At 33.8% G+C, this 15,895-nt stretch overlaps 1 protein-coding gene across 1 annotated transcript; it reads left to right on the forward strand.

Annotated features, from left to right (window-relative positions):
- Positions 1 to 1,619: 1,619 nt before the first annotated feature.
- LOC128551313 (uncharacterized) lies at positions 1,620 to 15,671 on the forward strand. The gene is made up of 7 exons (XM_053532128.1): positions 1,620 to 1,700; positions 8,234 to 8,378; positions 9,080 to 9,210; positions 10,562 to 10,647; positions 11,722 to 11,865; positions 13,089 to 13,211; positions 14,884 to 15,671. Exons 2-7 carry the CDS (start codon positions 8,235 to 8,237, stop codon positions 14,982 to 14,984), a joined length of 729 nt encoding a protein of 242 aa, XP_053388103.1. The 5' UTR covers positions 1,620 to 1,700; position 8,234; the 3' UTR covers positions 14,985 to 15,671.
- The last annotated feature ends 224 nt before the right edge of the window (positions 15,672 to 15,895 follow it).

Consider the following 15,895-nt stretch of genomic DNA (forward strand, 5'->3'; position numbering starts at 1 on the left):
AAGACGGAAAATAAATTTCTGAAGTATCAGACAATTTCAGATCTATGATATCATGATGCGAGAAGTTTCCTGTTAGCCGTATGGGATAAATCCATTCTTTACATGCACGGACCCAGAGCCTGGCAGAGGGGCATTGTGGGTGAATCCCCCTTTGATTCTTACATTTTACAAAAAAAAAAAACAACCGGTCTTTAAACTCGGTGTGACTATCCCCTCCCCCCGCCCCATGAATGGGTGACCCCTCTTTAAAGTTCGTGTCCCTCTTATCGAAATTCATCGATCTGCACATGCTTTACTTATGAAATAGTATATTCAAACATACGTGTATATGCCCACATGTTGTGCGACAATTTTTGTCTCCACCTAGCAGTTCTTGACTGTTTCGCTAGACACATGGTGACTTGGCACGATGATATTGTGTTGTCTGAGAGTTTGGCATTAAACAGAGTCAAAATGAGTGTCATGATGCCAAAACGTATGATACCACGAGAGTATCTTACATTTGTTTCAATTCGCTTGTTAAATGTTTACATAAATTGTGTATATTGGCTCATGTTATTAACATATCTTTTGAAATGTTAGATTTTCAACAGGTACAGTCTACAAGTAAAACGTGTCTTTTAAGGAATTCGATGTACAGAGTACCAGTTCAAAGTAAAACCAAACTGTAAGAAAAACTATGAAATACTAGTCAACAGCCTTTTGTGTTTGCCTTATCTCATATATTTATCTTAACTTCAAAATATATCGAGAAATGCATTTGTAGTAGTTGGTGTCTCATGTTTTAGTTTAAAAATATTAACTGTAATATCTTTCAAGAACACCATCAACAATAGAATAAGTTGATATGATTATCATTTTTATTTCCTCTCACGTATAATTTACAATCGTGCATTGTATACTGACATCATATTATATAAAATGTTTTTTTTTTTGTAATCGCACTATATCCATGCGCAAATTATGTTAATTGAAATGTTTTTATTTTATTTTCATTTTTAAAACCTCTTATAAAAGTCCTTCACTTTCGGACAATTGATATCAAAATGCACGAGAAAAAAAACGATCATAATTACAGATAAATTGAATGAGCTGATTAAAAGAAGTAAGACTCATTCTAAAGTTTGAAATCTCAAGGAATTTTAATCGAACTTCAACTTCATACGTTAACTTCGCAAGAGACGTTGAAGGGGAAGACGAAGATTGAAATCTCAAACTCTCTATTACCGCCCATTGCGCAGGTGCCCTCGGGACGGAAATTTCTATCCTATTCATAAACACATGACAGATATTATTAATCTTTCATTTACATTCTAGTAAAAGAGAGAAAAAGTGTGTATCATAAAATTAATTTATCATATTATGACATGCGATTGAAAAAATATGATATATTAAACTAGCTGAAAGGAAAAAAGAAATTAAAGAAATAATAAAATCTACATATGAAAATAAGGTAAACATTAGCTGAAATTTTATGAAGTTTTATACGACTTTTGCTCAGTTGTTTGCACCCAATTTACAAAAATAGTTACCCTACATTAATAAACCTTTTGCAAAATAACTAGACTGTAAAAAAGTATCATATTTCTCCCCATTGTATTAGCAGTATACAGATAAACTGCACTTTACCTAGACATATGCGTATAGACGACTGTGTGACAACAAAATTAACTTCAGTGTTTTAACACTTCTGCTGAAAAGTAAGTGGATTTTCTTAAGCATGATTAGTTTGTATCTTACTTTAAGTAAAATATATGTTCATTTTGCACACAATACAAATATATGTAGATGAATTTCTCACCTGTAAGTCAGATAAAAAGAATATATCTTGTTGAAGATGAGTTTGAAATATCTGGCGCAAGGATAACTGTTCAGAGAGTAAAAAGTCTCTGCCGAGTTACGGCTAAACATCTACCCAAGATCCGGAAATTTCCATCAATCCCTGCAACCTGTGATTAACTTTTTTTCATTACAATAGGTTAAGGAGCGGGACTAGGGACTTGTGCCAGCACCCTACCTCCCAAATAGTTTGAGATGAAGTATATGTTTTACACCCAAAACGGCTACGAATTTGATGTGATGTTTTTTACATGTTGTCGTTTCTCGTTTGCTTTTGGTTGTCCAAAAATTGTCTGGAAAAACATGGGTAGATTTAGCTGACCGGCCCCATTGCCCTCTCCAAAATCCCAAACCCAATACTGTTTCTTCAAATACGAAAAACTCGTATTACGGATAGAGCGGATGATTTTACTTTTAAGCAGTAGGTTAAAGAACTTATGTCACGTCACATCGCCTTTCTCGCACCGGTCAGCTCATGTCACGTGATTCTTCATTTATGTCTTTGTTTAGAAATGCTACAGTTTAAGCTTGATGACGTTATTATTGTATGATGTCAATGTTATATAAAGTCACTTAAACATGGATTGCTTACTGTGAAATAATAACAAAGATAAAGATACAGCGCAAGTAAAGTGGACGTAATAAAGCGAAATAACATCATGCTTTGGCATATGTCCATAATCTCAGTAGAACCTCGTTCTTGGACAAAATATCAATCTCGGATTTCCTAAGGTGTAGTAGATTCATTTAAACATGTACCCGTCTGAAAAAGAAACATGTATTCTATTACCTGCTTGCAAATAGCATTTGATCAACCTCTTCCTCCGCGTCTTGTACAGTTTATTTTTAATGTAATTGAAGAAATTAATTACAACATGATAATCGTCTGTGATGTTTTAAATTTAATGTTTTTAGGAGGTTGTACACCTTAACATTTACGCATGCCAAACCTGATGTAAACGTTGGAATTTACGACAATGTTTACAACAAACTAAATGTATTTGTATAATCATTCTTCTGAAAAAAAATCATTAATCTATCTCCAGTCTGGTGTTTAATTGTTTAATAATGCTTAAATAGTGAATAAATTACCGCAGAAACGCCACAAACTGTTTTTGCGTTAAATGACTCTTGACGTTACGTGTCAGTTACCGCGCAAAGTTGATACTATTACCTTGAAAGAACGTAGTTCTGAGCATTTTTTAAATTCTAGCGATTTTTAAGCAGCCGTTATGTGCTGAGCCTTTCGCTATAATGATTAATATTTGGTGGATTTTATTCACTTTTATTGAAATGTCTTGCGGAAAAGATGATGGCCACTGATGTTATCTGAATATGATTGGGTGTTAGGTTTATTTATTAAAAAACAAAAAAAATCTCTGTTGCAGTGATTACTTTAACATTACCATGTAAAGTCTTTATGTTCTACTAATAAAATTACCATAATACTCCATTTTAGTTATTAAGAGAATGGCACAGAACACGTCTAAATTCTCGTTATCATAAATAACATAGAGATGGTACCTACCCAAGAAAATCGAAGGGGGACAGCTCTGAATTGACCAAAAATACTGAAGCCAACATTAAACATTGGCCAAGAGTGAAAAGAAAATCAGATAGGTCTTTTTTCAAACGACTTATTTGGCAGACAAAATATGACCTACATTTGTTTAAATCCCTTTGTGTTCAATATACAGTATGCACGCTTTCCTTATGACTTATACTGACTTTGTAAGTTGTAGTGAGGCCCTGATAGAAAGTCTAGTAATGCATGAAGATGATACAGAATATGCATTAATTCCTTCGAAGAAAATTTACGACATTAAGAAATGTTATTAAGTTTTGATCTATTAGCTAAAACAATTTATTGTTCTCAATGGTGATACTTTGGTTTACACAACATTTATATATCAAAATGTAAAATGTATATATCCATCAATAAGAAATAACAAACAAAGTATGATTGGTAACACAAAAATTCATTGCCATCAAATATAATTACAATGTTTTAAGGTAGTGGTTGTAATTACAACATTTTAAGGTAGCTGATAGGTAATGACTCTATGTAATGCATTTTATTTTGAAGCAGTTCTCAATTCAAACTTTCTCTGAAGGGAACTAGCACAATCATTTCCTTGAAAAACAAATAAATGCTGAAAAAAAAACATATGGAGATTACTTTATTTGATGATTTTCATTACAAGTCAACTACCCTAAACAAACTATAAGTTGTTTTATTTATTGTTGAAAACAATGTAATTGGGTAACTTCAGATATCAACATTAATTTACAACTTAAACTGTTTACACAACTTGAAAAATAGGTTTTTGTTGGGGCCTCTCATTTACAAATATATCAACAATTATCACCTGAACTGAGTGCATTAATGAGTGGAAAATATTGATGATAAAATGATGTAGGGGTTTGTTTACAATATAAAATCTTTAATAACTTCTTTAAGGTAAATTTTTGGTATGGTTTTGGTACGCTTATAATAAAGAGCATGCCATTAACTTTCACTCAGATTTTTTTTAACATTTTAGACTCTTGGCTAGACCTGGAATTTTACTTTATTAAAAGACTAAAGGAAGTTCAGTATATTCTCTTTCAAAATGTTGAAAGTAGAGTAAACTTACATTATACTCTACTGAATTTATTTAGCTGTGGGAACTTTTGATACAGACTATAATTGGGGAAATCCTAAAATCATTGAAAAACGGCCAATGCAAGAGTTTTCCACTTTGCTTCAGATATTTTGAGAAAGTCATTTTTTAGATATCAAATATTTCTATTTTGAAATGGAGAAGAGGAAAACCATGAATATATTTAGAAAATTAGTGCACTTAGTTATCACTTTACTCAGAAAAAACCCTGTAAAGATGAATTTGAATATTGTAGGTACCATCTCTAATTAACAGCTTAAAAATGAGAGAAAATCCGTTAGCAAGGAAACACGTCCCCGCAACATATATATTTTAAGCGTATATTATATATATACGCTCATACTAACAAAATACTGGTACAAAATCCAGAATACTGCATAGGTAAACATTGTACCATTAACGACTGAAATACTGTTGAAAAACGGCGGTAAACCCGAAACACAAAAAGAAAGTCTTCAAAAATATTTCATTATTACATCGGGTCAAATTTAAATATATAAATGTATGTACAAAATTTGAAAGCGCTTCATAGAATTGTCAAAAAGATGTTTGTAGCGAAATCATTTCATAAAGATAAACTTTTATATTATTTACTGGACAAGGAACTTATATTACAATGTACATCTAAATATAAATTGAAGAAAGTAAATTAAGGGTTATATAAAAATGTAGAAAATACTCATAAAATTATTTTCACTAAATATATAAGTTAATTGTGTATGTAGAGATACATTTATGATGCTGAAACAGTCGACTGTCAAAATTTTTCTAGTTTTCTATCATCTGTACACATTTTTATGGGTTTGGCTATACAAGCTATACAATTATACTGTGTGCACTACTTGAAACTAGATGCATAGTACAGTTAATGCACATTGTTAATTCTATATTTTTATAAACTATATATAGTAACTATTCATGTTTTAAATAAGAAATTTGGGTCTAAGGTATCTTTAAGAAATATAAAAAACAGAGGAAGCTACACGCTTGTTCAAAAATATGTTGACACCTGAAACACAATAACAATCTCATTACAAATAGTTTTATGTTACACTACACCAGAATAAAAATGCTGAAGTCATCGTTTGTTTTTCTTTTATGTAAATCTTTTTATGCCCCCGAAGGGAGGCATATTAGTTTTCAGCTGTCCGTCCGTTCGTTCGTTCGTTCGTCACAACGTTAACTTTTTGCATGAAGGCACTTTACTCGCGAACCACTGCACCCAGAACCTTCAAACTTCAAATGCTGATAGTACTTTTTGAGTACATTCATCCCTACTGACTTTAGAGTCACCATATCAAAGGTCAAGGTCACAGGGGCCAACGATAAATTTTTGCATGAAAGCACTTGACTCGCGAACCACTGCACCCAGGACCTTCAAACTTCACATGCTGATAGTACTTATTGAGTATACGACCCCTACTGACTTTGGAATCACCAGGTCAAAGGTCAAGGTCAAAAGTCATGGTGCTGCGGGGGATTTGTCACCATTAGTGACAGCTCTTGTTAACTATGATTTAACCCCAAGTGATTATGCACTAGTACTAGGCTAATCATGGTCTGCACTATTCGCTGTTCAGTCAGTAAATTTTCAGAGAAATACCCATCGAATAGTAAATGGTTTTGTCCAAACTGAATGACCAGTCCATTTTAGAAATTCAGAAAGGTAAAGGTTAAAATACAGAAAAAAGTAGTTATGAACAGACTGTCAGACAAGTACGGAAGTACGGTTGATTTCCGGTGATAACTTCTATATATCTAATTTATCTCATTTAATGATTTGCTCTTGAATAAAATCATTGTTTGTCGTTCAGATGTGTCTTATTATATCACTCGGGCTGCGCCCTTGTGATATAATTCCTTCGCATCTGAACTCCAAACAATAATTTATAAAGTGACAAATCACAAAATGAGATACATTATTTCTTAAACTTATTAGTAACACGACAACAATCAGATATAAATGACGCATATGACAGTGAAATTTGTGCAGATGATGAGAAAGACAAAATGGAAGTCTTAATACATGGAATATTTGTATGCACAGTCCGAGTGATATAATAAGACACATCTGAACGACAACCAATGATTTTATTCAAGAGCAAATCACTAAGTGAGATATATTATTTCGATTCTAACACGTTACCAAGGACTTTGAAGTACATCCTTGACGGCATTCATTAAATATTTGCCCGTTTTCAATCGGGTTCTTTTCCATCGCGCCACTATGCCGTTTGACGCTATGACTAATAATTGTAACGTCAGAACAGTGAATTGTTGTATAATAATTCACTGTTTTCAGCCTTCTTTGTTTAAAAGGAAAATAAATCGAATGAAACGGTCGTGTTAGAATTTGTGTTTATGTTTAACCTATATAAATGTGAAATTTGTATGCGTTTGTATGTGTTACAGTATTAGCTTCGCAATTATAAACTTGATCGGAGCAGAAACTACAAGTTCATCTTTCCCATGTAAACTTAGTTTAATGTATACACTTATCTTGATATGGGATCTGTCTGTTCGCCTATATTATTACATAGATGACGATGCATTTTGAAATAATTATACCCATGAAAAAAACAGCTTTTTAAAATAAATCATTTGACACAAAAGTATAAAAACTTAAGTCAAGTACTACAGTAGGCGCATAGAGGTTTACGTTGTACATAATTATATATCATAAACTGTGGTTGTCAGATCAGGCATAACTCACACAATTGATTTGTATAAAACTTTAACGGCTGATCATGTACCCTTGTTTGTGTTCACTAAGTGCTTAATACAAGGTTTTAACTGGAGGCATTTTGAACATTGAGTTTTCTATCCTAAATGCTTAGCAAAGATATTTTAGATAATCATAAAAATAATAAACTTACTTTTTCCCGTGGTGAAATATGACTATCAGAACTATTGTGTTGTGTATATATGTGTATCAAAGATTTGCATTGGTAATTTTATAAGAGTATTTTGCTACAATTCATACGAAATGGAAGTAAGTTTGAAATATTATTAACTCACTTGGCTGATCTTGATTGCAAATATAGCTCTGTTACAGGAAAGTCACCGTTTGGTTAAGATTAATGAAATATTCTAGTACTATCCCAATTTTCAACTAGAAGACATTACTGAAAGCGAAAGAAATCACTCATTATTTACGTATTTTTATACTAAAGGGAACGAATTGCAAAATTTCACAGAAAATGATAAAACACATATTGTTAATAGGGATCTAAATCGACGTAATGGTTTTATTTCTCCCGCCTCCCCCACCCCCACAAAAAATGGAAAATTCTAATACGCTGGCCTCTATTAAAACACTCTTACGCTAGAATGACGTCACATTAACGTGCGGTGACGTCAACGTTTTTGTTGCGACCAAGAAGAGCGCTTCTATATTGTATCTACTGTTTTAGAGTAAGGGCATATTAGAATCGAAATAATTTATAGCACAAGCGTGTTTTAACAGTATTTATACACTCGTGAAATTATAACGCCCGACGTATAACCACCCATCGTGCATAAATAGTGTTAAAGCACTCTTTTTCTTAAATAAAAGCTGAATTGCTGCTGAAATGACTGTGCAACCTACCCATTTCTCTTTTTTTTTTTAAACATTACGTTACAGCGTTTTAGAACCTTTCTTTTTTCTGCTGACTTACTACAATTGAGTTGAAACCGATACATTATACTTCTTATACAATGCTATTATATATAACATTTTTCCTTTTCAGAATGAATAAGATCGGTCTAGTTTTTGTCGTGTGTGTTTTGTTGGCGGAGGGAATATTTGCGGCTGGTACATGCGCTAGTTCACCTGATTGTCAGCTTTTCTCAAACCAAGACGATGGCATGGTCACACTTCAAGACCTGTCACAGGTGCTGATTTAAGTACTTTTCTAGCTAAAGAAATTCTGTTATTTCGAGTATGTGCATACAATTAAAGAAAGATACATTGACATTTCCTTATTAGTGAGATTTTTCTTTTGTCATTGTTGATTCCTAACAATAGTAAGATTAAAAAGACAATGGCTAGGTCTTTTTTTTAAATAATAAATAATTCATGTTATTTTGTAATAGGATAAGACTTGAGCGACGAGTAAGAGGCGTCGATAATACTGAGTAAATGAATGTACTAAATAAAACGTGTTTGTTTATACATATATTATGATGTATTGCATTTATCTTTTTATTGTTTATATTTTGCTTTAACGTCGCACCGACACAATTATAGGTCATATGGCGACTTTTCAGCCCCTACGTGCATTATTTTATCACAAGCGGGCACATACTAGGTAGAACCATTGACCTTCCGTTAACCAGCTGGTTTGCTTCCTCACATGAAACATTCAATGCCCCGATTAAGGCTCGAACCCACACCAAAGTGATTATTAGTCAGCGACCTTAACCACCCGGTCCATTTTCACTTAAAAACTAGAAATAAGAATACTTTGTTATAAAGATTATGTAACAATCAAAATGAATATTCTGATTTATAAAAAAAAAAGAACGAAACAGTTTGGGATTTGTTTACTTTATAATTTATATATATTAAATTCTCTTTTAATAAATATGTACAGAAAGTTGCGGGACAACATTGGATAATGCTTTATTACACCGAATTTTCTGACACACAAACCTTCGGAAAATGTAACTTTAGATGGAATGCTGCCGATTCGGAACAAAACATAAGAAGGGAGCTAATGTGCTAGTAAGTACAGATCTTTAATCAATTTATCATATAAGTCTATTAAATTTGAGAATTTTATGATAAGTTGTCATATAGCTGTAATTATAAGAAAAGATACAGTTCTAAGTGTTTCTGGAACGTAAACATACAGGTCCGGCATGCAAAAAATCAAATGTTTGCCTGAGTCGCACGCATACAGACGTTATGAAAATGAGCAGTCTGACTAAAGTACATCTCCTATTACGCTACGCATAGGATCTGACAACGAGCTATAGATGGCCTCGTTCTGACAACCCTTCAGTTAGCCAATCAAAAGCTACCTTACAGCATTCTGCAAGCTGTAAAAAACCTTGGGTTTTGATATCAACAATTTTTATGTCGAAATATTTCAATAGCCGGTTACCTCAGTCGGTAGAGCACTTGCTCTGTAAACGAGAGGTCCCAGGTTCGAGCCCTGGATTAACTACAAATTTTTCATACTCTTTGACATTCGAACACGTTGTCTGATTGGTTCAAACAAAAATAGATTTGCGAAAATAAAAAAAGCAATATTGGAAATCCAAAATATACAGAAGACGAATGTGAATGGGTCGTTCTCAGACCTTCGTTTAGAAGATCAAGTACTTTAGTCAGATTGTGAAAATGAGGACAGTGGAAAACCGTTTACGAGTACACAATTCACTAAAAACAAATCCAAGTAAATGCATTGTTCATTTAAATGAAAATTTGAGACAAATGTTAATTTAAAATTAATCTGAGTTATCTTTCTATAACATTATAAACGAGGTTGTTAAACGAGATCAAGTTGAACAGCATTTCACATTACTAACTTGCCTTCATTATTAAAATGTATTTATCATGAGAGCAACTGTTGCCACATTAGGCCTTTGTTTGCGCATGAGAATGCGCAAGAAGCGACACTCTTACGCTGCATTGCACTGACGAGGCATTGTGTGATTTCGGAGACCTTAACGTTTTGTATATGTTATTAAGAGCAACACGTTACAGCTTTGTTGCATTTATAACATATGATTTTCAAACCAAAATTTACTGTACATGGGAATGTGCAATACGGGCAGCTTCCTAAATCTGCGATGTATTTACAAGACGTCAGTTTGATTTTGAAACATTAATTTATCATACATTGGAATGCACAAAAAGAACAAAACATTACAGTTGCCTTGCATCTAAAACATGTGATTTTGAAACTTAAACCTGTTATACTTGGGAATGAATAATTTACGAGCAGCTGCCTAAATCTTGATTTAAGATTATATGGGAATGAATAATTCACGAGCAGTGGCTAAATCTTGATTTAAGATTTTGAAACTTTAACGTAGCTAAATGCTAAATTACTTTTAAATTTCTCCAGTAATAGGCAGACGAATGACTGTTTTGATGTTGGACAAATAGTCACACGAAGAGTTGATGAGTGCAGCAGAGGAACGGAGAACAACGGTATTTTACATAATTGAGCTGTGCCGTGAGAAAATTAACATAGTGGCTTTTCCACCGGCGTGGATCCAGACCAGCCTGCTCATCCGCGCAGTCTAGTCAGAATCCATGCTGTTCGCTAACAGTTTCTCTAATTGCAATAGACTTTGAAAGCGAACAGCATGGGTCCTGACTAGACTGCGCGAATGCGCAGGCTGGTCTGGATCCATGATGGTCGCAAAACCACTATGTTGGATTTCTCTTGGCACGGTTCATATATTCGACTTCAAGATTAAATATTTAACATATAAATTTAGATGCAACTACATACTGTGTCCACCGACATATTGAAATTTAAACCTGCTTAGAGCAAACACGAACAGTAATGAAATAGCATACCAGGACGCAGTAGTGTTGCTAAATGGTAAATACTGCACATTATAGTCTGATTTTGAGGTGAGCAAGGTTTTTGTACTTCGAATCGCTTGCCTCAACACTTCCAGGTCTAGGCTCGGTCGCATTGTTTATATCTTTCTTCTAGGAATATATCCAACGGTATGCGTAAAGCCATTGGTTCTACTGAGATGCTCATACGATCCTGCTACTGCCAGGAGGGACCCACAGAGGTTTCCTCGGACAAAAACGTTATAAGTGATACTAACCTCCCAAAGAAGGACACAAAATACTTGTTTAAAAAAGTTATTCTTGACAAGTTGTACGCTGCTTAAACGACGCGTGCTCTTAAGAAATATTTCTGGTGCCCGCCAAAATACACTTTACAATAATTTTACGCCCCTTTAGAATATTTTGAAATTTCTTTGCCTACCATTTATGAAATTCCGCACACTTTTAGAAACATCGGTTGTAAGTAGCATGTCAGAAAAACAGCAAAACCGAATGATTCATTGATATGCTTTCATTCATCATATGATCTCTTTTTAACATATTATATACATTAAATACCATTTTAATAATATAAAGGTGTAGATACTGTACTGGTAGGTAGCAAAATAAATAGAATGATATCATGGCATTATTCGATCTTGTACACATGTATAATTATATGCTTTTGACAACGTTTTTGTTTTCATTCAAAAGCAACGAGCATAAGAATGGAAGGGAAATTTTACAGTCAGGATATCAACCAGTATTTTTGGTATGACAACTGCTGCGGTTACAACGAGGCTGACGAATGCACGCTCCGCTATCTAGATCTCCTTGTCAGCAAGAATATTTATCCTGGTAAGTTATAACCTTTTTTAATAAAATGATATCCGATATCGCCAAGAGTTCTAGCCTCTAAGATCCGGTCGACCGGTTAGTTTTGGTCCCCACTGACAGCAATATCTGGCACATAGATTATTACTTTCCCTCTGGTGCACTGGTAAGTTATGATTTCTTTGATATCAAAATTTGGTACACCGATGAGTTCAGATCCTCTTAGTAGCAAAATATGTTATACCGATGGGTTCTGATTTCCTTGATAGCAAAATATGGTACACCAGTTAGTTCTAATTAACTTGACAGCAAGACATGGTACACCGGTAAGTTCTTATCTCCATGTTAACAAAAATGTGATACACTCTTAAGGTTTGTTCTTCATGGCAGCAAAATCCAGTAAACCGGCGATTCCTGTTCTTCTTTGTATCAAATCTACACTAATGGATTCCGATCTCCTTAATAGCACAATCTAGTACACCAATGAGTTCTGATCTCTTTGGTAGCAAATCTGGTAGACTGGTGAGGCCTGCTTTCCTTCATAGCAAAATCCGTTATACCGGTGAGCTCTGATCTCAATTTTAGCAAACATTGCGGTGCACTGGTAAGTTCTGCTCTTCATGGTAGCAGTTCTAGTAAACCGTTGAGTCTTTATCGTTTTATGTCAAAATCTGGTACATCGATAAATTCAGATCTCCTTGATAGCAAGATCTGGTAGACCGGTGAGTTTGGCTTTCCTTAATAGCAAAACCCGGTACACCAAAGAGTTCTCATATCTTTGATAGCAAAACGCCTTATTTCCTTGAAATCATTACCAGATAACCTGATGCTCTGTAATTAACTTGTTTCAAAGATTCAATACATTCATAAACTATGAAGAGAAACCCGAGAACCTTGCATGTTATAATTTCATTGTAAGAAAAGCACGACAGCAATTTACTTAGAAATCCCCGACACCACTGTAAGCGCGGTTCATTTTTATTTTAAGACTACAGTTGACAGCTAGATCCTGTGATGGACACAAAAAAAAATGTAAAATTTTCGAGCCATACTTTCCTTGTACCATGTTAAGTTTCTGTGTCAGAGGTTTGTAAGTTAATTATATTGTTTCTGCAGAGTCATTGCCGAAGTTTATTTCTTTCTTGCACAGGAAACTTCAAATAACTACTACTTTTCGCGGTGTTAGTCTCTTAACAACAGTTAACTGTGTTATCACAGTCATATTATGTTTGAGGTTTTACCTACAGATTCTCTCAACGGTGAACTTGACCTACAAGGACTTCCCTGGCATCATATTGCTGCTGACCTTAAAAACCACTTTGGAATGAAATTCTCAGACACGAGAATGAAGTTTGCTTGGAAGGGACCAGGTAATGGCCATTACACAATTTCGTAGCTAAATCCCCGGTCTGGCACTATTTTCAAGGCTATAGTTCAACACATATTTGCTTGACTGAAGTGTAAACATAAGAAGACACACTTGTTTTTAAAATTTATTTCTAATGTCATGTAATAATAGATAAAACCTCTACAGTTTTTCCGACACGACCAAAAATAAAAATGCTGCAGACTTAGTTTGATTGACCCTGTTATCGACGGTAGCGGAATCGCATGGTTAACACTTATTGGTTGGGTAGGTGGTCAATAGAAAAAAGTTCTTATTTTTGACAGACAAGCCAGTGTATATGTGTTTGATATTTATCGTCTTTGATTCAGAATGACTTTGGAAACATGTGAAAAAAACTGTTTTGAGACAAAGCCTTCTTTGTTTTTATTACTAGACAGATTGACTATTGTATGACATGCATGTGCAAGCTATCGAGTTTTATTTAAAAAACTAACTCGCTTTATACTTAACATATTGTAATAGATCTAGCAATTATTTCTTCGTATAAACATATATTTCGGCTACTTTATCTTTCTTGAATTCTTTGTCTGGGAATGCAATCTTGCCATTTGTCAAATCTTAAAAAAATCACAAACAACAAATCAAATTATAAGACATCTGTATGATATCAGCTAGATGAGCTTGTCTTGCCATTAATTTAAAAACAATACGCCATTATGTTTGTTGTACGGTAAAGTACGGCTGTTCATTATATAACATGACTTACTGAGTTACTCCCCTTTGATCATTGTACTCCATTTGTCTACTGGAAAAGCGTTATTAAAATTAATTCTCGAACATTGAATTTAATCTGTGTTTTGTCCGTGTTACTATTGACTGCCGATAATTGTATCATTTTTCGCAAGTCGAGATTCTTGTAACGTTTTAAGAGAAGAAGTTGGAAAACATTTTAAGAGTTTGTTTTATATTTGTGTACCAAAGCTGTAAAGCAAATTCGAAGTAGATCTACTTAATTGTATTACAAAGAATTTATGAACAAATCATAATAACCACAACATATGATGTACCATCGACATTGATCAAGTATTCCACATTGTGTAAATAGCAGACTAAACGTCTTGTCATCAATTAGTTTTTCATAAATTATTTTTACAGAAGTTGTTAGATTATCTTAGCTATGAAAGCAGGTATTCTTGGATTTAAAGTCTGTTTGATAGAAAAGGTCTTACTATTACTTAAGATCCACTTAAACTGGTGCTAGGGGGCGTGAGGGGTGTAGAACATTTCATTACCTCTCGTGAACAGACCCAATCAAACCAAGTCTGCTATCATTCTTCTTGGTTGCATTCTTTGTTTCCAAAGGATCTTTTGAAAGAGGTTTTACACATGTTCATTGCTGACAAGTAGAACAAAAGGAAATATTGCATGCACAGAAACAAACATAATGTACTGTATTTAGACACCCCTATAGTTAATAGAAGCCTCATTTTTGAAATGGACTGTACTTCCAAACAATATAGAGTGAAATCTCAAGCTGACTGAACTATTTGCTACTTTTGCAAATGCTTTGCTCTGTGGCTGTGTTTTTGAAGCTATGTGCTTCCGAGAAGTCTACCCTTACCTTATCTTTTAAAGTATTAATGTTCAAACACAGTACTCATTTAAAAGTAAAAGAATATTTTTTCTCTTTGTAGATTGTGGATTTGACGGGAAGATCAAAACAAGCAGTGCGAGTCGAGGAGAATTGAATGTCGTTGCATTTGTTATTATGTCGATGTTAACCTTCATGTTTTAAAATACGTGCCTTATCATGTAATATGTAAATTCTTTAACCTGGCTCATAATGAACACTCAATAAAACAACAGTTATATTTGCTGAGTAGAATTCCATACACTAATCCTGTAATGAAATAATAGCTGATTGTTTTTGGCAATTTAACATGTCTCTGACAATAATTTGTGCTCTTAGACTGCCAAAGACCACTTAGATTGTGGTTTTTATGTGGTGTTCTCAATATTGATGTTATCGGTACATGGGTAGATCAAGTTTATTTATAGAGTATAACTGGCTAGAATGTCTTTATTAATACACTATTTTTATTAGAAGAGTAAAACATAACTTCACTGATGATGGTCGTATGATATGACCTGAATACACAGTGATGGAATGGTTAGATATTATGTGCTGGGTAAATAATTTACGTATTTTGACAAGTCTAGTTGCTATATCATTACAAATACCTCAATATTATTATCATGTATAGTATATTTTAACATAAATTGTATTATAGTAAGTTCTAACACGACCAGCAAATAACCTATATATACATGTAGAACAAAATCTGTCATGGGTTATTCTGCAATAAACCACTTGCATGCAATGACGTCATCCGATCCAGGTGCGTAGCACGGTCGTAAAAAGTAGTTACCAGTTTTTCTAACACAATTAATACTAGTGTGTCGTGTTAGAATCGAAATAGCAAGTTCCCAAGTGTGATTTATCGTAGAATAATCCGTTCTTATGCGAAACAATATATCACTCAGGCCTACGGTCTTCGTGATATATTCTTACGCATAAAAACTAAAAAACACGTGTTATTCTACGAAAAACCACGTTTGGGAACTTATTTTTCCTTAAATGTAAACTTAAATTTATGTCTTAAGGATTACCATGTACGTAATAACGTCTCTTTCTATACTGCCTAA

The sequence above is a fragment of the Mercenaria mercenaria genome, chromosome 19 (assembly GCF_021730395.1).
Source record: "Mercenaria mercenaria strain notata chromosome 19, MADL_Memer_1, whole genome shotgun sequence".
Lineage (NCBI taxonomy): Eukaryota > Metazoa > Mollusca > Bivalvia > Venerida > Veneridae > Mercenaria > Mercenaria mercenaria.

Excerpts from the sequence above, each read along its gene's own strand:
- LOC128551313 (XM_053532128.1), top strand. The coding sequence starts at position 8,235 with ATGAATAAGATCGGTCTAGTTTTTGTCGTGTGTGTTTTGTTGGCGGAG. Across the intron at positions 10,648-11,721 it reads CAGAGGAACGGAGAACAACG|CAACGAGCATAAGAATGGAA; the intron begins GTATTTTACATA and ends TTCATTCAAAAG. Across the intron at positions 11,866-13,088 it reads CAGCAAGAATATTTATCCTG|ATTCTCTCAACGGTGAACTT; the intron begins GTAAGTTATAAC and ends TTTTACCTACAG.